The 26238-nt window shown below is 44.0% G+C and overlaps 1 protein-coding gene across 1 annotated transcript in view; it reads left to right on the top strand.

Moving 5' to 3' along the window:
• PTDSS1 (phosphatidylserine synthase 1) overlaps positions 1-26238 on the top strand; it is a 334114-nt gene that overhangs the window by 216916 nt on the left and 90960 nt on the right. Inside the window, exons 7-8 of the mRNA XM_085605215.1 lie at positions 11690-11831; positions 13542-13654. Coding sequence (XP_085461341.1) covers positions 11690-11831; positions 13542-13654 — 255 coding nt within the window. The remainder of the gene's footprint in view (positions 1-11689; positions 11832-13541; positions 13655-26238) is intronic.

The raw sequence follows: 26238 nt of genomic DNA, 5'->3' as shown, positions 1-26238 counted from the left end.
TTTTCTTACATGTAAGTCACCCCTAAGGTAGGCCCAAGGTACCCCTGTGGGCAGGGTGAAGAGTATATGAAAGGTAGGACATGCCCTGATGAGTGGCATGTCCTGATAGTGAAATACTGCCAATTTCATTTTTCACTATTGAAAGGCTATCTGGCCCATAGGAAAGCATGGGAGTTAATGTATAACATCTTATAAATATAACTTCCCATTGGGACCAGATAGAAAAAAAAAGTTTAGTATGCCTGAACTCAGAATCTGAAGATGCATATTTTAGTAAAGGTGATTTTTACATTCTGTGTTTGAAAATACCACTTTTAGAAAGTAGGTCTTTTCTTGCTCAGCCATCCTGTGTGCATCTGCTAGGATGTGTATTGACTGTCTGGCTTTGGAGTGACATGTGTTGGGGAGGTGCATTCTCTCAGGCAGCCAACGGGGGGTTGATGTGTGTCCTGCCTTTCCTGAATGAGTCAGGGTTGGGCTAAATAGACCTGGGCTGCATTCAGAGTAGTGGGAGGAGTTTTCACTAGCACCTGAATAGGCCTGCTCTGCATTTAGAGTGGTGGGAGGATATTTACCTTGCACCTGAATAGACCCTGTCTGCCCCTGACAATGCTGTCTCCACCTCCTGCCAGGAAGCTGCACCAGAGAGGACAGAACTGGTTCTGGCTGGGCACAGACACTCTGCCTGAGAGAACAAAGGATTTGGGGCTATAAAAAGTGGGTCCCCAACCCCTAAACTTTAGAACTCTTTTGGACATAGAAGACTGCCAAGAAGAAGAGCTGCAGAAGCTGTGAGGAGGAACTACCACTTTGCTGAGTGCTTTGCTATGTTGGCCTGCAGTGGCTGCTTCTGTCCTGGGCAGTGAAAGGACTGGACTGAACTTTCTGCAATCTATTTTTGTAAGTTTCTCCAAGGGCTTGAGGTAGAGCTTGCCCCCTGTTCAAGAAGTCTCAGGAACAGCAAAGACTTCAAGTTCTTCTGCCCTCAGCACTGGGGACTGTGTGTGTTTTGTGCTGCAATAATAAGAAAAAGCAACCCGACGCGGTCTACGACGTCGCTGCCGACTTAGTGTCCTGAGGGCACCGCCCCAATGCTGCACCAGGACCCTTGTCTCACCAACGATGTCTGCTGACGCCGTTACCGAGCCGCTGCTCGCACCTCGACCTGTGGGCACCACACTCCGCATTGCCTCACTTCATGATGCCGCCTTGGTATCCCCGACACCGCTGCTCGACTCCGAAATCGACGCCGCTGCTTGCACCGTGGTTCGAGGGCACCGCTCGTAAAGTTGCATGACGCACCGCCCTCATCCCGCATCACAGCCTTGGCCTGCCGGCGCCATCCACTCCAGTTCATCAGCTGACGACAGCGTTTCAGCAACGACAATGCCGCCGCTTGCACCGTGAACTGCCAACTCCGCTGCTCACACCGTGACCTGAGGGCATCGCACGCCGCACCGCTGCACTTCGCACTGCAGCACCTGACGCCTGTCGACGCCAGCGCTCCTGACTTCAACCGCGAGGAGTTCGGTCTGCAACACATGTGACTTCAAGGGCCCGACGACTCTTTCAGCAACGAAAATGCCGCTGCTTGCACCGTGAACTGCCAACTCCGTGAGGAGCACCACATCACTTCACACCACGACCCTGGTCTCACCGATGACACCATCTGACGCCGTCCCCGAGCCGCTGCTCACACCGTGACCTGAGGGCATCGCACGCCGCACCGCTGCACTTCGCACTGCAGCACCTGACGCCTGTCAACGCCAGCGCTCCGGACTTCAACCGCGAGGAGTTCGGTCTGCAACGCATGTGACTTCAAGGGACCGACGACTCCTGCACCGACCTCCGAAACTGACGCCTGCAGACGCCGTACTTTCGGAAGCTCAACGAGAGGTCGCCGACGCCCTGCATTTCTAAAGGTACTGTTTTGCGGGTCTTCCCTACAGCGTAGCTGGCCCGCGACGCAGCGGTCAGCCAGAACTGTTTGGATGTGTTTGTTTATGATGCCGTGATAGCCCCAGAGGGAGCTATTGACTTCAAGGAACTGTTTTTAAAGGTTATTGTGATAACTGAAGATGTCTTAATACTGTATTGTGGATTTTTTTAAATCGTTTTTGGTCTTGTCTTAAGTATGTAAAAATATTGGATATTTTTCTAAACTGCTGTGGTGTCCTTTTGTAGTGCTTACACTGTATTACTGTTGGTTATCTGCAAATGCTTTACACACTGCCTCTATAATAAGCCTGACTGCTCGTGCCACGCCACCAAGGGGGTGAGCAGGGGTTATTTTAGGAGTGTAACTCCCTTATCCTGAGTAGGAAGAAGGGTCCCTACTTGGACAAATGTGCAACCATTGGCAACTTGAGACCTCCATTTCTAACAGACACTTTATGTCCATGGTGGGCCAGATGTAGCAACAATTTAACCGTCGCATCTTTGCAACCGTATTCAGTGTCAGAAGCGATCAAGAGATCGTCTACATACTTAAACAATACATTACCTGTTGGAAGTATGAGGGAGTCCAATTGGCCTTTTAAAGCTTGACTATAAATACTGGGGCTTTCAGTATAGCCTTGAGGAGCTCGACAGAATCAATAGCTTCTGCCGGCGAGGGGGAATCCAAACAGATACCTACCATTTGGATGAATTGGAATGCTGAAGTAGGCATTTTTCAAATCGATAACAGAAAAGTATTTGGCAGATGAAGGAATCTAGTCAGAAGGGCAGTAACGTCAGGAAAAACTGGTAACTGAGGGACCTCAATCTTATAACCTCACGCAAATCAATCACAAACCGATGGACATCTGGATGATCAGAGGGTGTCCTCTTAAGAATGGGAAGAATAGGGCTATTACACACATTCGCAGTCGTCTCTTCAACAACCCCTGACTTAATAAAATCCTGTATAATCTGCAATAGCGCTCGCTCCCCTGCTTGCGGTATTTTGTACTGAGGGATACGAGGGAGAGCAGCGTTGTCCTCAACTGTAATAGAAACCAGGGGTATCTGCAATTGCTACATGTCCATATCACCTGCAGCCCATAACGTTGTGGGCACTTCCTTGAACTCCGCGGAAAGGAGCGCATCCTTTGACAAACATTGCTTGGAACTCACTACATTGGGTCCTATTGTCATATAGACACCATCCGGGGAGCAAGAAATTGTCGTGTGCAACTTCTTTAAGAAGTCCAAACCCATCAAATTTTCTCCGCAGTTAGATGTCAGTAGAAATGGCGAGTCTACGGGGAAAAAAAGGACCAATAGTCAGGGCAAGTGGCTCAGAGATGAGGCTCACAACCGGTATACCTGAAAAGCCTACCGAAACATTATTTTGGCCTGACAGGGCTGCCCCAGGGACCAGTGAACGAGAAACAGAGCTATTCATAGCGCCTGTATCCACCAAGAATATTTTAGCTGAGCCCTGCAAATCAGCGGTAACATAAGGTCCACGCTGATCCACAGGGATCTGAACTGATCGCTCACCCTGCCCCCGGCTGTCCAAACCATAATTTAGCCCTTTCACTTCATCCAAATCGTAGTCATCATGATAATCCTGTTACCCCCGAGGGTCATCAAAATGGTTCTGATCAGAACGACCTGGCTGTTCCTTACTTCCCTGGCCTCCATCATGGCTACCTGCCCCACGACCCTGTCCACGGGAACCCCATTCTCTAGGGACCCCAACCTTTTGCAACCTCGTTGGGCACTCACTGCACCAGTGTCCCTCCTCCTTGCAATATGCACACTGGTTCGGCCCTACAGGCGCGGCATTTCTGCTAGTGCGGGGCAGCTGTCGAGCCGGTCCAATGCCTCGTCCTCTACCGTTCCACCTGGAAACCTGCTGCATCAACACCTTCGTCTTCAACTCCTTATTTTTCCTCTCTACCTTCTCCTCCTCGTTCTCTCTATGCTCATAGTACTGTGCCATGCTCAAGATCACTGATGGGAAGGAGGTAGTCCAAGTGCTCTCCGAAGCCTGTAACTGAGTCCTGATCTCAGGAAGCAGGTTCGTAACAAATCTGTTAACGAACAATCAGACACCTCCTTCCATTGGCAAATCCTGTCCACTGAAATCCCAAAACACACCTTCAAACCTAGTAAAAAAATCAGATACACTTTCATCTTTCTTCTGAAGACATGCTGTTAACTTGTCCTAATCTACTCTTCTAGGTGGGATAAGAGAGTGCATGTAGGTAATAATTCGACTTGGCAAAGGCAGTATCTCAGCCTTAGGCTTCTCACCAGGCTTCCTCTCTTCATCCCATGCTCTTATCTCATCCCAAATGCCACCCAATTCCACAACATGGTCCTGTTTATGCACCTGCCGCCAAAAATCAACTGGTACCAACAAACCGAAAAACATCCCAATGTCAGCCAACGTCATCACTGTCGACGATGCGGCCTCTGTCAATTCTTTATAATATGCAGCTGGATTTTTCCTAGGGTCGGGCAACTGAGTCTTAAGGGATAATACCTCACTCCTTTTCCATGGAGTATAAACCCATTGTTCTTGGAAGCGGGCCTCTACTCGCTCTCTGACAGCAGCATCATGCTGATCACGCAGCTCCAGTATCTCAGAGTGAAAAATAGGATGTACCTCCTTCATCGGAAACTGGGACACTGTTGTTCGGACTTTTCTAGTGCAACCTACCTCTGGATCCAATCAACATTGCAACATTACTAAAAACGTTGTTAGGGGCCATGTCAGCAGCATACACGTGGTCCCGGATATCATAAATAATTTGGGGTGCAACCTAATTAAAGCACTGTTCCCACAACCCAATCAAAGTAGCTGACATATGTTTGAGGGCATGCTGCTGTACAAACGGCTCATACTCTTTCAGCATGCTCCACACATCTTCCACACTGTAGATCGGATTCTGGGCACACTGGGCGGCCTGGTCAGCTACCATCTTTTTCTCTGCATCCCCCACATCAGACCGAATCAGCACTTGCCCCATTCTTTCCCTTGCAGCCGCCCAATCCCTGTCATCCAGTCCACGCACCGGCGTTTCAGAGCTCAACAAGGTCGGGGAGAGGAGTTGTGGGAACAGGCACTAGTCGAGGGAAAAGGCACCAGAGTCATTAATGTCTGTATTGTAGGTGTAAGCTAAGGGGAGAGAGAAGAAGTTAGAGCAATTGGTGTAGCAGAAAGACCTACAGTCGCTGCTGGCGTGGCAGGTGAAGCCGAAGAAGAAACAGGAGGTGCTCCAGCTGAAGCAGCCAAATCAATAGCAGAAGAACCAGAGGCAGGAGCAAGAGTGACAGAAGGCTGGGGCTGTGGAACAGCTGGATATATTCTCTGCGGAGCATATGGGGGTGGGGGTCGTGTATCTAACAGATCCTCTACAAAAGGGTCACCTCTTCTCGAGTAACATAGGATTCATCACATTGCAACCTAAACTTTCTATCAGCACACTCTATACCCTTCTCTATTTTCTCTCTATCATACGCTACTGCCTTCTGAGTTACTGTCTACATTTTCCCTCTACGAGCTTCCTTTTCTGCTCTCATTCGTCTTTGCTTAGCTTCCTTTTGCTATACTTGGAGATAATCAAACATCGACTGCCTACTTCGTCTTGCAAACAATTTATCCTGCAGGAAATTCAATTTCTGTTCATTAAAGGTAACTGTTAGCGGCCACTGCAACTCAGCATTGTCCCTCGTATATTTGTGCCATAGTTTAGTGAACATAATAGGGCCAAGGTTGTGCTTCACATACATGTCAAAGTTGGGGGTGCCTTCTGGAGGCGCAGGCTGCCTTTCTTCCAATCGAGCATCAGCGGAACAACAACGGCACCCCAAACAACACAGCTTGCTCCTTCAAGGCATTTTGACAGGGAAGCATGTTCATTACTCGCACCAGACAAATAATCCGCAACTATCTGCTGAAAGTTAGTTACTCAGACCGTGTGAAACAAGGAAAACCCAAAAGTCAGTCCTCAGACTGCACCATAGAGATAAACCAAAGTCCATATCATAAAACCAAATATCAGCCAAATCCCAGGCATTTTCAAAAGTAAGTCAAATTCATTATGTTGCCAGGCAAAGTTTCCGCAGACACTCCGTACCCAAATCGGTCCGCAGACCTACCAGGTGCAAAGCATGGAGTACGCAAACCATGCCAAATATTATTCAAAAGGGTGCCATATTCACTATGAACCAAAGCAAACTCACCTGGTGCACACAGGCCGAACAAATTTATTCTCCACTCCCGACTCTCCAGACCAAACGGTCGAAGCTATGGTTTTTGCCTTTCAACACCCCAGCTGGTACGACCACTGGACGAGGCACCGCCCTATCAGACAGGCTGGGCAGCTGCGAGTTCCAGGCTCTCGTGGAGGGATCGTCTATCCGACCCGACGTGGCCCGTCCTCCTCACCCATCCGCTGGCAGGGATGGGTCACTCGATGGGGTCCTTGTTCGGGCGTAAAATTAAGGAAGTGACTTAATTAAGGCCACCCTATCACTCGCGACCACCTCTCGGCCTTCCAGACAAATGAAGAGACTCCCCCAACATAAAGTCGGATATTATACATTTTCAATTCCTCAAGAACACGCCCAGACTGGAAAATTCCAGTCCGGGCGGGTTGCAAACAAAGGTAGCAACCAAGGATGAGCCATGGTCCTGGGGCTGGGTACATATTATATATGGAACATCCAGTGAGGCTGTGTGCTCATTCCAGTAGAGCCAAGGCAGCTACTACTGCATTGGCACGTGGAGTTCCACTCCTTGACATCTGTCAGGCGGCCACGTGGGCATCCTTGCACACGTTCAACAGACGGGGAACAACCTTTACAACGCAACTTTTACAACGCACTACCATTACAACAAAACTGTTACAACGCGAGTGCATTGACAACGCAGGACATTACAACGCAAGTCTTTACATCGACTTGCACTAGATGGCGTGCTAACATTAAAAATAGAGTAGTTTACTATCCCAACACCTTCCCTACTGTTACGTGGACTGGAGTTGGAATAGTAAATTACACTTTTTTAATGTTAGCACGCCATCTAGTGCAAGTCGATGTAAAGACTTGCGTTGTAATGTCCTGCGTTGTCAATGCACTCGCGTTGTAAAACTTTCGTTGTAACAGCATGCGTTGTAACAGCATGCGTTGTAACGTCCTACATCCTCAACAGACATTACTGCCTGCACAGCCAAGTCCAACGCGAAGGCTATTTTTCCCATTCGGTCCTCCAGGACTTTATGGTGTGAACTTAGTTTGCAGTCCCTCCGATGGGGATGGTATTACTTGGGTATCCGTTCTAAGGTAAGGAATCTATAACTGTCTTCTCTTTCAGATGAACAAGTTACTTACCTTCGGTAACGATGTATCTGTAAGAGACATAGGTTAGTTATAGATACCTTACCACCCCACCCATCCTCCCCGCTCTGCGAACTAACTTCTAGAGATAGGGATTTCCTTACAGGGCCCTAGTTTTGCACACCAGTGGTCAGTGTCTTTCTTGGCTCTGTGCTTCTGGCATGGAAAGTCATTTTAGAACTGACATCAGTGTGCAGGGACGGCGGCTAAGTAGAAACTGCAACGTCATCCTGGCGACCGCGACGACGGACGCAGACTCAACAGATGCCGCCTCCCGACGCGCAGGGCTACTGCTAAGAAACAATTCTGTGGATCCAGTCTGATGCCTGGGGGTAATTCTAAGGTAAGGAATCTATAACTAACCTATGTATTTTACAGATGCATCGATACCGAAGGTATGTAACTTGTTCTTTAACACAACGCTGCTTTGAAACATAAGCCAGGGCTCCTAATTAAGTGAAAAGAAATTGTACTTTTCCTTCACTCATCAGATGTAAATGGTTTAAGACATTACTATCGTTCTGAAGTTTATTATAAACGTGTAGTGCATAAATGCAAATCTCACAGATCAAACATGAATTTATGCAATATCGCACTCTCCTATATAAAGCAGAAAAAGTATACATTATTTTATGCTGTACTTCCTGTGGCTTGTTCGGCATGTTTGACTTTAAGGCAACCTCTTTTGCTTTATCTGGTATAGTTAGTAGGTATATCTGGTATAGATGTTTATCTGGTATAGTTAGTTGGTTAGATGGTATAGTTGTGTAACAGTTTTCCCCAGTTAATTGTTAAACTCTTTAAAAGTTGAGAAAATATTTAAGTTTTAGCATTGCCTTATTACATGCAGGTTGTCGAATAATATATACTTTAGTGTTGGTGTACTGTTTAGCTCCCCTTAAAAAATTTGCATCACATTTGAAACAAAGCAGTTTAATGTGCTTCTGTGTGTGTTCTGTGTGCATGCATATCTTCTTCTAGTGTTTGCACTGTTAGCAAGCTAAAATGTTTGGCTTCTCCAATGCTTGTTTTAACTGTGATGAATATAGTGGTGGCTCAAAAATCCAATATGCAATCTATGAATCGTTGAGTTAAAGTGATTACTTATGTTCATAGATCACTTACAGCAAAGTATATAGTTGAGGACTCACTTTTCCAACTCCAGCACCACCCAAAATTAAGTCATTTCTGTACTCACCTTTCAATACTCATGTTTAGTCTAGTTCTTTTCATGCCACAGAATTCGGTTTGTATACTTGGCCAATGTCTACGTTACGTTTGCTCACAAATTTCTGGAGCGTGATCCAATGAGAATAACATATCACAGTGTGATTAGAAATACAGTACAGTTTGGCAGTCACTATGACACAAGACTAAGATGGGTTATTAACAATTTTAGCCATAGAGCAATTTGTGATGAGGCATGGACTAGTAATGTAGATTTTATCCAAGTTGATTTGAACTCGGATTTCCAGTTTAAAAATAATCTTGTACAAAATGTATATTTCAGTGGCAGGTTACAAAGCAGTGAGTTGGGATTAATGTATTCATATTTCTTGTGTTTATACTGATTTCCACCAAAATGAATCCCAATTCAGTCCCACAAAATGCCCCCTATAGGGAGTTAAAAAGAATTCAAACTCATTAAGGCATTTGGAAAATAAGATGTTTCCTTCAGCCAGCCTAGCCTTGAGGTCGGTCAGTGCCATTTGTCTGCAAGGCTGTTCTATCCATGCCCATTGGGCAGCGAAATCTTGCCATTGGACCCATAAGAGTTCAGGGCCTCTATAGCTCAGCTGGCTCAAACCATTCAGTAAGTTTAGGATGCGGCCAAATATATATTTTGGGCTCTTGGATACTACTAACTGTTTAGGCCAAGCAGACGCCTTGTGTGAATGAGATCTGCAAACCTTTACGGAGACGACCAGGCACGCATCCAGGATATGCCTTTTGATACATTCTGCCTTTTTGGCGAACAAGCTGATTCTGCCCTGGAGTGCTTCAAGGAAAGTTGGGCCTTGGTGTACTCTTGAGGCCTTTTGACTTCTGCCAGACTGTTCCCTTATCAGTCCCTGTACTTCCAGGGCTGCTTTAGAGGTTTGGTGTTTAGACAGCGCCAACCCCACTGCCCCTTTGCAGACACCTCAGTCTTTTGGTAGCTGGGGACAGGGACAACGTGCAGGTCATCAGTGGCACCAATCTCTCCAGTCCCCCTCCCCTGCACCCTATTCTCTACTTCGTCAGGTGGCATATGCTGGCTCAACAGTGGAATTTGAAGTGTCAGTGGAACGAGAGCCAATGGAACCTGGCAGATATTATCCAGGTTTTGGAGGAGACTGCGGTGGTGGCTGTTTGGCCCCAACCTGACCACCAGAAGACCCCTCTCCCTTCCCTACCCAGAGGAGACGGTGGTAACGGATCTGTCACTGCTGGTCGGGTAGGCCATCTGGTAGAGTTGGAGATTAGAAGGCTGTTGGAGCTGCTGGCCATCCACCTGGGTTTGAAAGCCTTCCCTCAGTCTATCAGGTGAAGGCTTGTGCCGGTTCTTGTGGACTGTACAGCTGCCAAGTGGTACTACAACCTTCAGGTTGGAGTGGGGTACTGGGTCTGGGTCTGTGTTGCTGTAGTTCCTGAAGTGTTTAAACATTTCCCTGATCTTGAGCCATCTGGCAGGATCTTTAATCATCAGGTTGGACGAGCTCAACTGGCGGATTGAGAATGAGCTGTGTCGGAAATTATGCCCTCTGAAGTTCCAGCCCTTTAAGTCTTGCAGTGGGCATTATTAAAGGTTATTTGTTGGCCCTTCAATATTTTTGCGTTAACTGGACCAGCCACCTTTATCTATGTCACCTGCTATGATGCAGTGTATTGAAGGTTTGACACACGTTCCCTTCCAAACCGTTTGTGGTGCCAAAGTGGGATCTCGATTTGGTACTGGCATTCCTCAGGTGCACCCTCTTCAAGCAAATGCATAGCTGCTCACTGTGCCCTCTGAGTCTCGAAACTGTATCACTGGGATCACTTCAGCTCATCACTTGAGTGAGCTCCAGACTCTCATGGTGCAGCCATCCTTCTTCACCTTTTTTTTTTTTACTAACTGGCATTGAGGGCCAGGGCAGCCTTTCAAGGCCTTTTTACCAAAAGTTGTGTTTCTTTTTCACGTTAGGCAATCCCCTTCCAAAGTTCTGCCTCGCCCATCAAAAGAGGCGAGACTCCATTGACTGGAGTATTAGCTTTTACATCGACCTTAGGTTGGGCGATGAGCTTTTTGTGGTGTTCTCTGGGGCGACAGAAAAGGACTCTGTCGAGGTAGTTAGTCTTCTGCATTATTATCTGCTACACTTTGGCCAACAAGCAGCCTCCAGAAGGTCTGAAAGCCAATTCTACCCGGGCTAAGTCTGTCACCACTGCACTGACACTGAGGTTTTGTCCTTGACATATGTCAGACCACGTCAGTGCATAAGTTACTGAAGCATTGCTGCTTTCACAGCCAGGTCCAATGAGAAGGGCATTTTGCTGTTTGATCCTGCAGGACTTTTTAGTCTGAGCCAACTCCACAGGCCCTCCACCTAGGTAGGTACTGCTTTGGTGTCTCTTCCATCTAAAATGATCCCAATTTGGAGATTTGGACACCTGTACCTCAATTGATTTATTCAATGTCTAAGGTTGCGGAATGAGTCAAGCAAGACAATGACTTTGAGGCGGAAGGGTGGAGCTTTTATGCAGTTTCACTCAGTCACTTCCGAGGTGGAACGAAGGCAATGCGAAGCCTCACGGCACCCCCTAGCGGCTCATCAGAGCACTGCTATGAAAACTTTGAGATCCAGTTTGGTGCCTGGGAAACATTTTAAAGGTGAGGAATCTTTTGTTAGATAGTGTGTCCACTCGAAAGAGTGTTACCAAAAGTTAGTAACTTGTTCAAATCGCTATTGCCACATATTGCAAAGAGTGTAACACAGCTCCTACTGTTTGCTTTCAGTTTATCTGGATAATGTGGTGGTAGGAGTATGACCGGATGCTGCAAAGGAAGAGAGAATTTGGCTGAGGGGCTTTGCATTCTGTAATGTATTTTAATGCATATTTGAAATCAGAGTCTTTTGAAAACTATTTGTACGAGAAAACCAATGTTGTAATGAGCAGTGTAAGCAATATATTAACTGAATTTTACTGTTGGCATTCTCATTTATTCATATATGGTCTAATTCGTAATGCAACCGCTTTGCCAGGATCAGATAATATTTCCAACAGTGCAAAAATGTAAATTGTTACTTCTAACAAACCGCCTTTTTAGATTGAGCTTTGTACTAGCATTCCTCAATATACTCCATGTAACTTTTTTCTTTTCCATTTCAAGAGATATTCACACTACCACAGGGAAAATCAAGAGAGCTGTGTTGCAGTTCACGCCTGCAAGCTGGACTTACGTTCGGTGGTTTGATCCCAAGTCTTCGTTCCAAAGAGTGGCCGGAGTTTATCTTTTCATGATCATCTGGCAGGTGCACAAAAGTTATGGAATATTTGCTGTAGTATGATAAAAGTTCTGTTTTCTTGTTGTGCAGATGCTTTGTCAGTCTTGCAGGGATGACTTGAATTACAAGTCCAGGTTAAATCTTAGCTGTGATCATTATTCAGATTGTACATGCTTTTCCTTACCATATATTAGAATGAAACAACTCTTGCTCCCGCAAATGCTTGTAGGCTCTTCCAGTCCCTATGCACTCCCCACCCTAGAATACGAGACAGACTAACAGAGGTGGGAAAGAAAGATCTATGAAGTGACATTTCAAACTGGAGTTTCGAAAGGAGAGCAATTGCCTGTAAGTTACTTTGCACCATGAAATAGGTTGGAAGAAATCTGTTATATGGCAGAGGTGGAATTATTTGGGTAGGAGACATCAATATAGTACATCACCCATATAAGGATAAACACTCACCAGATCACCTAACAGTAGGGTGAATGTTGCAAACCCTCCAGACTAGATTATACTACACACCCTTATATAACCTGTAGAGGGAATAACACCCTACAGAGAAAAAAACTCTACCTTCTTTTCACACAGTCACAGAATCTTTTCCAGAATGAAACCCATGGGGAGACAGGTACACTGTTGACCCAGACAATCAAAATCGAGGTAAGCCTGACAATGCTATTAGAATATGCATCCATAATATGGGACTTTATATGGAGTGAATCTTACAGGAAGGGGAGCCTTGGAAATTCAATCCATCCATACTTAAAGATAGAAAAGAAGATGAAAGACTAAATGGAAGAATACTTTAACACCAACCAATTCGAAGATACACAACCAGCTGCCACGTGAGATGCCTTTAAGGCTGTAATCAGGGATAAATAGCAACGGCGAAAAAAAAAAAACAGACACAGGGGCTTTAACGAAAGACAGACTAAAGATTGATTTAAGAATAAAAAGAACAGCAATATCAGTATGGGCAAACACTTTACTGATAAATCTCTCTGGGATGGTGCTGCAGTATCCATTGCTGATATTAGCTGATTTATTTATAGCTGATATTTATTATGACAAAACCTTGGCTCTGTGGGTTTTTAGACCATTTTAGCGTGCTTCGCTGTTTTACATCTTGTTCTTTAAGTTAAGTTTTCCCAAGCTCTTGGCTAACTTATCTTCCAAGTTGTTACGCCAGGACTTTCAGAGAAACAGCTGCAAATATTTTGTATGTAGACTGAATGATTCCAAAATCACTTTCAAAGTCTTTCCACTTTTCGAATTACTCTTTTTTTCCATCTTTTGTGCTGTAGGCAGAGATTATGATTTAAATTTTCGGAGCATTAGTTATGGATTTTGTAATTCTGAAAATACACTCAGGAGTTTTACTTATTTAGTCCCTGGCTTGTGACTTCAAGACATAGTAAAAATCACTGCATTGATGTGATGTATTTGAGGTCATCACTTTATCCAGAAACCGATTAATGGACTGTTTCAACTCCGTATTCCTCTTAACTAAAGACTCCAAGTGCAGCAAAGCAGAGTGTGTGATCCCAGAGGCTTGTGTATTTTTCATGCGCGTGCCTGTGTGTGTGCAGCACAGCAGAGAGAGTGATCCAAGATGCCTGCTTAGTCTTCATGCGCGTGCCTGAGTGTGTGGAGTAATTTATTGTGCTTTAAGTAAAAAGGTCATACTGATGTTTCCAAACTAAATCAAATGTGCACTGCCTTTTTGTTTTCTAGCTGACTGAGTTGAACACTTTCTTCTTAAAGCATATCTTTGTCTTCCAAGCAAGTCATCCTTTGAGCTGGTGTCGGATTCTCTTCATTGGAGTGATTACTGCACCTACTGTACGGTTAGTACCTTATAGATGCTGTTGTGGCAATGTGCTGTCCTCATTGTTATCACAAGATGCAATGGCTCGAGTAGGTGAATATATTAGTAGTACAGTAGTGAATTGAACTGTAATTATTAGATGTTTAAGATGCATACCATACCAATATTCTCTACCTCTGAGGTACATGGAGGGAAGCCATTGTATTTGGCTTCATTTTTTGTTTTTTTTACCAGTCTTGAATTACTGGTTGATGAAACCGCTCAGGAGTTGGTTGCAAACACGTAGTTACAGTTTACTATGCAACCCAGTTTCTTATAAGTAATTTAGGTTGGGATCTTAATGGTAACACTAAGTTCCAGGGCCAGTTGTTTAATTAACTGGGTTCTCTATTGTCCATCACATGTGTTTAAGTTTTATGCTGTTTATCATAACTCTTGCACTTGTTAAATATATTGGAAGTCTTTTGCTTCTTGATTGGATTTCTAAGCGTAAAGGGCCCTATTTAATTCTATACAGTGTCTTTGAGGACTTTCACTTTTTATTAGGAAAATATCCTCACCCCCTTCTCATAGGTTACATGGTTGTCCACTTTGTATTTAGTGATATCTGTTCAATTAGGTAGAATTTACCTACACCTTTTTTCCAGGGTCCCACATGTACTTGCTATGTACTTAAGCAAATGGAGCCTCTACCTCAGCAGTTAGGTTAGACAAATAACAAATGGTATACAGCACTTTATAAATCACCATCCATATGAATTCCATCTGCCGTTGTGTGAACTTACACACCTAGAACACCACTATGTGAGCCACAGATCTCATTTGCTTTCTAAATGGGCAATGCCACCTACCCAGATCCAGGTAACACTGGTGCATTCTACCTCGGTACTGCCGCGCACGTCCGTTGGCCGACGCGGCCCCGCCCACGCAATAAATCACCCGCACCGCATTAACGGGTTAAAGGCGGAACATCATCCAGGTGATCAGAAATCAACAGCAGACACATTAAGTAGGCTCAAGTCAGCCTGCCACAAATGGGAGTTAGATTAGGAGACACTCAGCTACATTTTTCGCCGATGGGGCAGACCAGCCGTAGATCTGTTTGCGACTTGGGATAACAAGAAATGCCATTACTTCGCGAGCTGGCATCACCTTCCGGGATCTTGGGGGAATACGTTTTTGATGGCATGGCCAGGCATCTTTGCCTATGCCTTTTCACTGATTCCCCTCCTGCCAAGACTGCTGAAGAAGATGAAGGCAGAACCCTGAAGGATGATCCGAATAGCCCCATCATGGCCGCGTCAATATCGGAACATGGAACTTCTCCAACTTTCGGAGAGACAGCCCATCCTTTTACATCCCATTCCATCTCTTCTGATGTTGTCCCAGGGACAAGTGCTGCATCCAGATCCCAAATAACTTCGATTAGCAGCAAAGCTCTGGAACACCTTGAATTTGTGCATCTAAATATCGTGTTGGAATGTAGGGATATTCTTTCCAATTCCAGGTCACAAAGCACTAACAAGACATACAGAATGAAATGGAAGAGATTTTGTATCTTGTGTCCGTCAACCGGCATCCATCCTTTCTTATCCTCGCCTCATGAAATCCTTCTTTAGATCCTGCTTTTGGCAAAGTCTGGACTAGCGCATGCCTCTGTTAAAGTCCATCTGGCTGCAATATCTCGATTTAGAAGGACCTCTTCTGGCTCCTCATTATGCTTAGCAAGGATCATTAAGCAATTCATGAGAGGGCTTTTTAGGGTCTTTCCACCGGTCAAGCCTCTTCCACCACTCTGGCATCTCAACATAGTCTTGTCACAACTCATGAAACATCCTTTCAAACCTATACACAGATGCTACCTCAAATTCCTTTCATGGAAAGTGGCCCTTCTTCTAGCCTTGACCTTGGCTAGGAGGCTCCGTGAAATTCAGGCTCTCACTATCCAGGCACCTTTTCCTCAATTCAAGTACGGCAGAGTACTCCTTCGTACCAACCCTACATTCATCCTCAACGTTCCATCTGACTTTAACTTGAACGAGCCTGTTCTACTCAAAACCTTTCCGCAACCGAAAACTGTAGTGGAAAGATCCTTTCATTCACTAGATATACAGTGTTGTCTTAAATTCTATCTTCAAAGGACCAAAGCCTTTCACAAATTAACCCAGCTCTTTTTGGCCTTTAGTGCCCCTCAGAAAGGCTATCCCCGGTCTAAACACGTTGGATCTCGAGTGCTATTCTATATTGCCATCAATTGACATGGAAACCTCTGCAAGCGCCAGTGCATTCCCATTCTACAAGAGCGGTCTCTGCATCAGCTGCTCTATTTGCCGGAGTACCTATCCAGGACACATGCAGAGCTGCATCCTGGAAGAGTACCCACACCTTTACCAAGCATTACTGCTGGGAAGTCGCAGTTCACAGTGACGGACGCAACAGTGGGCCAAGTGGTGCTGAGGAACCTGTTTTAAGTAAGAGTGAGCTCTCTTTTCACCCTTCCTTCCTTTCTACTGTAGGATTCCGCACATTTTACGTTTATATCTTATATTCTTTTTCTTTTTCCTTATGTTGCCTGTTACTTAGAATGTTACATTTCACAATTACTTCTGAATACAATTAGTAGATATATCTTTGCCATTAATTGCAAATTTTGAAGACGAGGACTTAAAGTATGTTTTCTTCTATAAATACTTACAATATGGATTCTACACAATTCTCTTTAGACCAGAGAAAGTACTTCTAACTGCTAGCTACTCTGATTCAAGCATGTGAATCTATGAAAGTTCCAACTGGAGTAAGAAATGTTACTTACCTGTAACTGAAGTTCTCTAGTAATGATAGATTCAGATTCACATGCTTGAATCCGAGTAGCTAGTAGTTAGAAGTACATTTTCTGGTCTTTAGAGAAGTGTGTAGAATCCATATTATAAGTATATTTCTCCACTTCACAGTAATATATTGATTTGTTTTGGTTTTGTTTAATATATATATTTTTTAAAATAGTTTTTGATTTACTGCCGTGTTTTTAACGATACTTGTTCGGTGCAGGTTTTCTCCTTTAAAAATTTGTAAACATTATCTTTTGTCACAAACAATAACTTTATTGCATTTCAAGGTTTGCCACCTCTTCCTCAGGGGGCACTTAAATGGCTTTTATGGAGGATAAAGTTAGTTTAGTAAGTAATTTCAGAATATTTTATCAGATCTTTAGACTTGCTCTATAACATTATAATTCAGATTTGTTCCAGTCGAATCCACTTTGGCATTGCACGTTCTCTGCACAAATATTATTTGCTCCTTTTTAATGTTAGTGCTCTCCTATAATGGTGGTGTGGTACTCCTTTCCTGTTTTATTCAAATTCCACTTTATCCATTTGAATGAATTTTTTCTGTTGAATCGTCAAACTTCATTTACAACTCCTCATAATTTGATAAGTCTATGTGGAAATATGAATTTGTTCTAATGATGACTCATTGTCCATATACATCCCTGTGGTTAATCCTTTGGAACCATAGCAGCCTTCTGGCCCCAAGTTGGGCATGCTGCTCTAACATAGTAATATTGGCCCCGAAGCAAACTACTCTGCCGCTTTGGAATTTTGAGGAAGTACTTTGCTGAGGTCACTTTTTACTAATTGTACATTATTATCAGCTTACTTTGGTACACTTTAGAAGTTCACAAATCGACATTTTTTGATCTTGAAAACTTTACTAGTTCCTACAGCAAGAATACACTTCTTTGCCTTTGTGTTAGTGCCCCTTTTAAACAGTACTTGACTACTAGATTTAAGGAAGCAAGTTCCCTAAAACCCCTTTGGGAACCTCTTCTGCTTTGTCTCCTGCTTGCCACCTGTGGAGAACAAAGTGTCTATTTGCCCTCAGCCTTGTGCCTGACTGTATACAGAAGTGAGAGACGTGTGTATGATGTTTCACTGATCTACAAGAATTCACACTGTTAAAGTGACCTACAGATTTTCTGCAGAAGATGGCCACTGCTTCCGAAAATGTTAAAACGTTTGAGATCCATTGTTTGACTGGGAAGAACAGCCTAAATCCATTCAAATACAACACAGTTTCCTCGGTCTTCATGAGTGGCACAAACCGGTTTGACTTTTTGAATCTCTGCAAACTTTTCCAGTGTGCGCTCCCACCAGGGCCTGCCAGCCTTACCCAAGCTCTGTAACTCCTGCGAAAAGGAAACATGGCTGAGAGAAGGCGCCAAAAGGTATCTTTCACCACCTTGAATTTTTTCAAATCAGTTTTCGTGTTCTTCTCTCTGATAATACAGTCATTCTATCCTACGTGACAAAGCCATGTAAAATATGTTTATATTAACTGAAGAAACAAGGTTATGTTTAGATTTGCTTATCACACCCTAACATATCTTTAAGTCTTAAAAAATCCTTTAAAAACACAGTACAATCCAATTTTGGGTACAACTTAAAACCAAGATAACCACTAAAATTGGCAACTTTTGGTTATCTTTACAGTTCATTACTCGAACAACAGTTAAGCAAACCATAATTTGCATACTAAATACAATGCTCCAGACTTTCCTTTAATGCTTCTGGTTTATAGGACATTCTTCATGTTCCTCAGGATAGAAGATGCCCTCCCTCACTACACTAATGGTTTTTATTTACTTGGATCTACAAATTGCTAATGGACTTGGCATCTCCTCTGAGAATGAGATGGACTGACAATTGGTTCCCCCTACTGAATAGAGCACCTCTTTCTCAGTGGTAGTTCATAGAGCTGCTGAGGTGCTAGATCTACAGATGCTCACTGTGGAGACCAAGGCCATTTGCTCTCAGACATTTTTGTGCTTGGTCTTTCAACTTCTGATGGATACTTATACCTGTTCATTCCTCATCTTTTGAATACCCAGGCACCAGACGGGATCCAGACATTTTTTCTATAGCTCTTCCACCCCACTAATGGGAAACTGGCTCCACATAGACTTTAGAAGCAACATCATTGTGACTTCACCGAAGCCATAAAGCCCTCGCCCCGGCATGCAGACATCAGTTTCTCATCAATTGTTTCTCTGCCAGTGTGAGAAAATGACAACATCATCATGTAAATTGAAGTGCAGTACGGTAAACTGTTGGAACCCCATTAAGCATTGCTGATGACCATCCTTCAAGACTAGGAGAAGATTGGCATTGGTGAGTAATCTACAGATATAATATCTATCAGAAAGATTGTTACCAAAGGTGGATACTTCTACCGTCAGATTCCTCACCTTTTGAATACATTGCCAAACAGTACCCCACTTGGTAGAGGGGCTTGAAGGAATGGTCAGACAAGGAAGTCCTGGAGGACAGAGGGGCAAAATGGCCATCCTGTCACACTTCTGAATCTAAGCAGTAGTGCCTAGCAAAGGTGTAAGGGGACTTCCATGTTGCCGCTCTGCAGATGTAAACCACGAGGACTCCTCTTGTGAAGACCAAGATGGAAGACTTCCCTGTGGTGGAATAGGCCCCTATGCCCTCAGGTGCTTCTTTTCATGCTAAGGCATAACACATTTTCATGCACAAGGTGATTCACCTCAATAAGCTCCCCTTTTGGACAGCTTTGCCTTTTCTCTTGCCTTCGTAGCCTAGAAAGAGATGGTCTTTGCTACAGAAATCTTTGGTGTACTTAATATAGAAACTGACCCTTTTTGGGTCCAGCCTGTGCAGCCTCTCCTCCTCTTTGGTATGGAATAGAAAGAAGGAAGGGTGATGAAGTGACCCAGAAGGAATGGGCCCACGACCTTTGGAAGGAAAAACTCTGGTTTGAAGAATCAACTTGTCTGGAAAAAGGTAGCAAAAGGGGGGCATATGGGCAGATCTTACAACTTACTAACACATCTCTCCAACGTGATAGATACTTGAAAAATACTCTTAAAAATCAATATGATGGGGCTCAAAAGGAGACCCTTTAGGAATGTTAGAACCAAATTGAGGTTGCACTGTATCATAACAAAGGTAGTGGGCGAAACATATTTATAAAGCCCTTGAGAAAAGGTGATTTGATAGGCGACTTGATCAGGGATAGTTAACCAGCGATGGCCCAGGAAATTCGAGGTGCATCAGCTCCAACTGAGAAATGGGGTTGGAGGTAGTTCAAGACCTCTTCACCTAGTGGGGCGTGTGATGGGTAGATCTTTTTGCTACTGCCATAATTTGCTCAGTGTTTCACCTTTTGCATTCTAGGATTTCTTCTCGAATGATTCTTAGGCGACATGTTCTGCATTCCATGAGACTCTAGAGACTTCCGACTCTTCAGTTCCTTCCTCGAGACCTGAAAAAGGTCTGACTGGACCGAGCCCAGTTCATTCGGATAGCCTGAATTAGGGTCTGCTGAGTCTGAGCATCTGTCTAAGCTCAGTCTTCCAGCAGAAGGACCAGGTTCTATACCTAAACTTCCGCAGTCTATACCTCCATGCTTGGCGACCACCTGAATGGCTTTGACTTTCCTGTGGAGATGGTGGATGTGATTTAGGCCTCTTGTGGGTTGTCCACGGTCAATAAATTCTGGTTGCTTGGGTAAATGTTGCCTGGGATGAGGAATGTTGGGGCAAGGAATGTTGGTTCAATCCACGTCCGGCTAATCATTCTGATTTTCTTTTATTTGTTCTGTCTTTGGCCTGACTAGGCCTTGTTGTGGGCACCGTTAAAGGTTATTTTCCCGCCCTGTGGGCTTTTGGAGTAAATTGGATTACTGGTTGAGGGCAGTAAAACCCTACTCAAGCGGCAACCACAATCAATGTCAGGGTGAAGCACAATCAAACCCCAAATTAACCTCTGCTTAATCCTCTGGTAGTTTGGCACAAAAGTAGCCAGGCTTAACGTAGAGGCAACGTGTAAAGCATGTATGCAGCATTTCAGACTGTAATAAAGTAAAAATACCACAAAAGAAAATTCCTACACCAATTCACGAAAATAGTGTAAACTTTAAAACATTATTTGATACCAAAATGACAAAAATCCAATTAGTAGATCCAGAGATATGCAATTTCAAGGATGTAAGTGTACAAAGTGCCAACTGTGCTTATCTGGTCGCGCTGGACTGGGACAAAGACACAATTTCAGGCTGACCGGAATGGAGTGCAGGCCGGGTACAGGGATCACGTTAGGTACGCTGAACAACGTACTTCTAATCCTGATTTGCGGAGCATTGTGAGGTCATGCGTCGAGGATGCGTCACAATTTTAAGAGTTTTTCACAGCCAAGTCGTGTAAAAGTTAAAGGGGCTTCAACCAATTTTTAAATACAAGGTTTATTTTGCCAGGACGAAATGGCAGTTTAAGCTGCCCACACAAAGGGTGGAATGGTAGGTCTGAAACATGTTTAGAAGAGCTACTTAAGTGTGTGGCTCAATGAGTGCTGCAGAGCCACTAGTGGCATTTAAATTACAGGGCCTGGGTACATGTAGTACCACTTTACTAGGGTCTTACAAGTAAATTAAATGTGCCAATTTTATCATGTTAATGGAGAGAGCACAAGAACTTCGGCACTGGTTAGCAGTGGTAGGGTGCACAGAGTACTAAAGGCCAACACAAACTGGTTCAGAAAACAGGAGAATGATGTCAAAAAAGTTTGAAGGTGACCCTTCAGAAAGGGGAAAGTCCAACAGCCTTCATACCTAAGCCCTGTTTATTCAAATCACCCATTGTGAAATTTTTTGAAAGAGCTTACTTACGTGTTCCATTCTGTGCTTTTTATTGTGTTGCTGTGAAACCACAACTAGGTACGAAACATTTCCTAATGTGGTCAAATTTGATTACCTGCTTTGTTGCATGTTTATTGTGTCTCACAAATGAGAGGCAGAAACATCGAAACTAATAAAAGCTGCACTGTGGTGGTTAGTAAGAGAAACTGGAATGCTGAAGACCGTATAGAGTACACAGTTCATCTATGGTTGCACTTCAGCTTGTCATTGTATATTCTGTGAATGATGGGCACACAAAGCATTTGGATGAATGTTTTACTAGGGAGCATCCCTTAGCTAGTGAGAAACCACTAAGCAGCAACCCTTAACACCCCACATAGGTTGGGGACCCTTGGGTAACAGCAAGCAGCTTGAAGTTTATGCACAACAACAGAATTAGACATCCTTGACTAATGGATAAAAGGCATGCTAGATTCCTAATGTTCTAGTTTGGAGGGATGTGAATTGGCCTTCGGAGCTGCAGTGCTCTCTTCAATGAGGCACCAAATCTGATTTGCGTGTGGGTCTTCTGCAAAGGCCTGTCTAGCTTAAATTCTAACTACAGCAATTTCCATTGTCAGTGATGATTTCAAGCACCTCCATCAATGTTTTACTCTGCTGCTTGAAAAGCACATCTTTTTACCCTTACAAGTGACCGAGGGCCAGCACTAGATGACCTTGCTAGACCCAATAATCTGTTGTATGTTACTGTGTACATTTTTGTGTTTCCTTACTCTAATGCATACTTAAACGTGCTCTTAAATGTAAATTTTTTCTATTCGCTCTTCTGACCTAGGGATTGCTGCCACTGACTTGAAGTTACTGACGTTGAGTCCTGGTTTAAAAACATATCTTTGAGCCCAGCTAAAAGCATTTATTTGCAATGAGTGAGCCCCAGCAGTGAGAGCTTCTGTTGAACCCTTATGGTTTCTAATTTTTCATCATGTCCCTGAAGTCGTAAGCAGCTGTCGTTGGAGTGCATACCTGTGGGGCTTACCTTCACAAGCTATTTCCCTTTATCTTTAGGGATTCAAGTTTAAGACAGAATTCTGAATGCTAAGTTGTTTTTTTTGTCACAAGTTTCAATTTTTATTCCAAGGGGGCAGTTGTCAATATCGTTAAAATCAATCTGCATTAGCTTTAAACCTGAATGCTATTCCTAATTTAGACCATAGAATAGAACATTAAGAGCTATTTTGGTAATTTAGGGGTGGGCTTGACTTCGTATTGACTTATTCATTGATAGGTTCAGTACATTGAATATTGAATTTCTACTAAACGTAAATACATAGGGGTAATTCGGTCCGGCAGTATTAGAATACTATTAACTCATGTTGTAAAATGGGTGTCATGGTTACCATCTGTCACTTGCGAGTAGGTCTTGAGTTTAGGGCAAGTACCACAATATAGTTTGGACAGCAGGAGTTGGTTTTTTAGGAGCTGGGTAGAGACCCTTCTCTGGCTCCTCCCTTTAAAATACCTTCCAGTTTTGTCACCAAAATCCTTTTTTTATGTTTGAGGCGAGCAGATATGGCATCAGAGTGTGCGGTTTCCTGATAAATTTCTTCCTATCCCATCTTTTGACAGACCTAATTTCCTGGTTCCCTGTTTGACATGGGCACTGGTTTAAAAAAATGTCTACATTTGGTGCTTTAGGCATAAAGCACCTACCGCCTGCATTTCATACTGTATAACACTCTTCCATGGTGCAGTTCTGTTGTACTTGCTGGGTGATTTACACATTTATTATTCTTATTCCATTGAACATTTATCACTTTCTAGCTAGGAAGTAGAGAAATCCCCAGCAGCCGCCAGTGAGTAGCCTTATTTTCATAGGTCACTGATTGGAAGACTTGTTCACCCTTCCCAATCTCCTTGACCGTCTGGAAAAGGTACTGTGAAGCACAGGATGTCAGTACTGAGGAGACTCATTCCTAATTAGTGAGCATGTTCCAAGGTTCCCACACACCTTAAGCGTACCTGTTCCAGTACTATGTGCTCGCTCTGCGTGAGTGGGTTGTTCAAAGGCTCTCATGGCTGAATCCCTAGGCATGCCCCACATGCTGTCCCCAAGGTAAATAGTTTAATGCTGAATCTGATACTTCTGGGGCACTTTCTCAGACACTGTTCTATGGCTTTTTGTTAATTTGCAGTCCACTCCAATCACCCAGGTGTATTCAGGTAATAGGGCCCACAATACATTAGCTGATTGAATCTTTGCCCATTAGAGTCACTGTAAGCATTGCCACAGACATACACCAAAGCTATAAAAATAATGGAGACACTTATTCTTTGGGCCCCCTCTCCATCTCAGTGGTCAATGTGTTGGTTGTCTTTGATTAGACATACACCAACTTGCCTGCTCACAAGAAAGAGAGGAAGAGAGCCGCCTCTGTACTGGTGTTTTCTGCTGCGGATGAGGATCATTATCTTAAAGGGGATTGGACCTCACCCTCATGGTCAGGAAAATGATTGAGTATATCCTGGGCTTATTTAAACCCTTCAAGTACATCTCTGAATGAACACAAAACCTCCTGGGCTAGTGTCCCTCTTGATAACCCAATGGGGATTATTTCTGTCACTTACAGTTGCCCTCTTTTAGGGTATCAGCTTTACCCCGGCCACAGCTACAGGTGGTCCTACCTTGTTACTCTGTACTGACATGTAGTGCTCTGCCATTGAGAAACATATGGCCTTGTATTCTTTTAAATAAAGCTGATATCCCCATTCCCAACCCTGCCACTCAGGCCGCATTTGTTCTAGTTTGATTGGCCCCATTTAAGATTCCAGCGCTATCTTTACCAGCAACAGACCCCCTTGGTGTTTGCTCCTGTCATCTTGCACAGCCATGCTTTCCCTTCCTCTCTGAAGGACTCAGACATTCAGCATGATGAAGAGGGTGAAAACACAAACATTTCATAAACCTAATTATTTGATCACATTCTGGAAGGTACAGTGTTTTACCTGGGGTTTAAGGATACTGTTGTCTTGTGTCTGGAGCTTCCCTTTAGGGCCTCGGAAAGAACAGGATGCCCTATAGTCTCAAGTATTAAAGACGCCCTCTGAAATATGATGTAAACTCTCTTTAGTAGAGCATAAAATTGACATCAAGCACAGGCTGTTTCTGGATAAACATAGCCGTTTTTTCAACCATCCTCGGGTGCGTTCATTCAGGGTTGTAGCGGCTTATGTAGCAGGAGAAAAAGCCCATTGTTGGCTAAGGGTGCCGATGACTTTCACGTCATTACTGTATGAGTGTGCCGGAATTTATCTCTCCTCTTGTGTCCAGCCATGTTGGGGGCATCAAGCAACGTTGGTGATTCTTAGCTGTTTCTCTGCTTAACCTTCAAGAACATTCTCAAGTGGCCGCAAGTTTGCTTATTACTGAGTTCTGCCTGTAAGCACACTTCACCGGGTTATACAATTCTAGGTAGACATTCGGCTCCAAACCTGACTTATAGTTGACTTAACTCTCTCAAAAGGGTCTTGACAAATGCTAGACTACTGCTTTTCCTGAGCAGTTTACAAAGTGACATCCCAGCACTCCCATTGTTATGTTTCCACTTGCATTCTTCTTCAATCCACCCTCATCCTTTCCAAGTTTGGCCACCTCTGCCTCACTGCTCGTAAGTATTTTCCAGTTTTACCACCCTAAAAACCATCTGAACTGCCTGCGAACACCCAGGGAAAGAAGCTGCCAAAGCCATCTGAGAACTTTTACATTACCATTGAGGCATAAAAATCTTTGGTTTTAACACCTGCCCATCTTTAGAATTCTATGTCTGAACTCATTCACTCCATTGAAAATCTCCCAAACTTTAGGGAATTGTAAAAATGTATGTATTTTGATATTGTAAATTGATCAGTGTGCTTCACTGCTCTTGCTCGCTCGTTCTCTCTTGCTCTCTCTCTCTCTCGCGGATGGTTGGCCATATATTCCAGTAACTGCTGTATCTCTGTGACCATAAAGTATTGGTCTGGCCTAGCTCCGGGGTTTCCCTTGAAGTGCCTCATCTCCTAGCACTAGCTAATGACCTGTATGTCTGACAGTCGCAAACACCATTACTATTCCCAGGGTACCTGCAACGTCTAACAGTGGAGTGCAAGATGTCTGCATTTTTTATGTATCTATTGTGCAGTATTTAGTTCTTCTTTTCAGACCCCCTTCACCCCCCCCCCCCCTCCCGCGGGTTATTTTGCCATTGATATCAAAGTTTTGCAGCATACAAATCATAGAGATTTTGCAGCACACAATTGCATTTATTGTGGTATTTTTGCAGCAAATATAGTGCTTAAAGAGTACATTTGTAAAATCTTAATCTTTTTGGGGTAGCTCAGATTTATCTGGCTACCAGTCTACAATACTGGGTGGGGTGGGCCAATCAAAGAAACACTCTCAATTACTTTCCCTAATGCACAGTGTGTGACCCAAAGGACAGGCAGATTTCATGCAGGGCCATTGAATTTCCAAGAATAGGGAGGTCTGGATTAAGTAGGATCAGATGGACAAGGAGAAATTTATGAAAAAGGTCTGGCCGATTGGCAATCCTGGTGGCAGAGCAGTCTTTACTCCTTGCAAAGTTCTTCAAGGGTCCAGTCGTTTACTGTCTTGGTAGGGTCAGAGCCCCCAGTACTTAACCCCAAATGTGCCTTTGAAGTGGGGATGCCTTCGAAGCAGGCCCTTGAAGTGCACAGGTCCCTTTTCATCCGAGTTCTGTCTACCAGGCTATCTCTGTGGAATAATCAGCCCTTTATGTGGGACACAGAACATGGCCTATTTAGGTGTGGCAGCTCCCCTTCCCTCTTCCTGCCCAGGGAGAGTTATCAGAATGTAGATGAGTCCAGATAAATTCTATGTCACGACCACCCTTTCTGTGTATGTGACTGTCTAAAGGGAATGCACAA

The sequence above is a fragment of the Triturus cristatus genome, chromosome 5_1 (genome assembly GCF_964204655.1).
Source record: "Triturus cristatus chromosome 5_1, aTriCri1.1, whole genome shotgun sequence".
NCBI lineage: Eukaryota > Metazoa > Chordata > Amphibia > Caudata > Salamandridae > Triturus > Triturus cristatus.
This window is presented reverse-complemented; position numbering and strand designations above follow the sequence as displayed.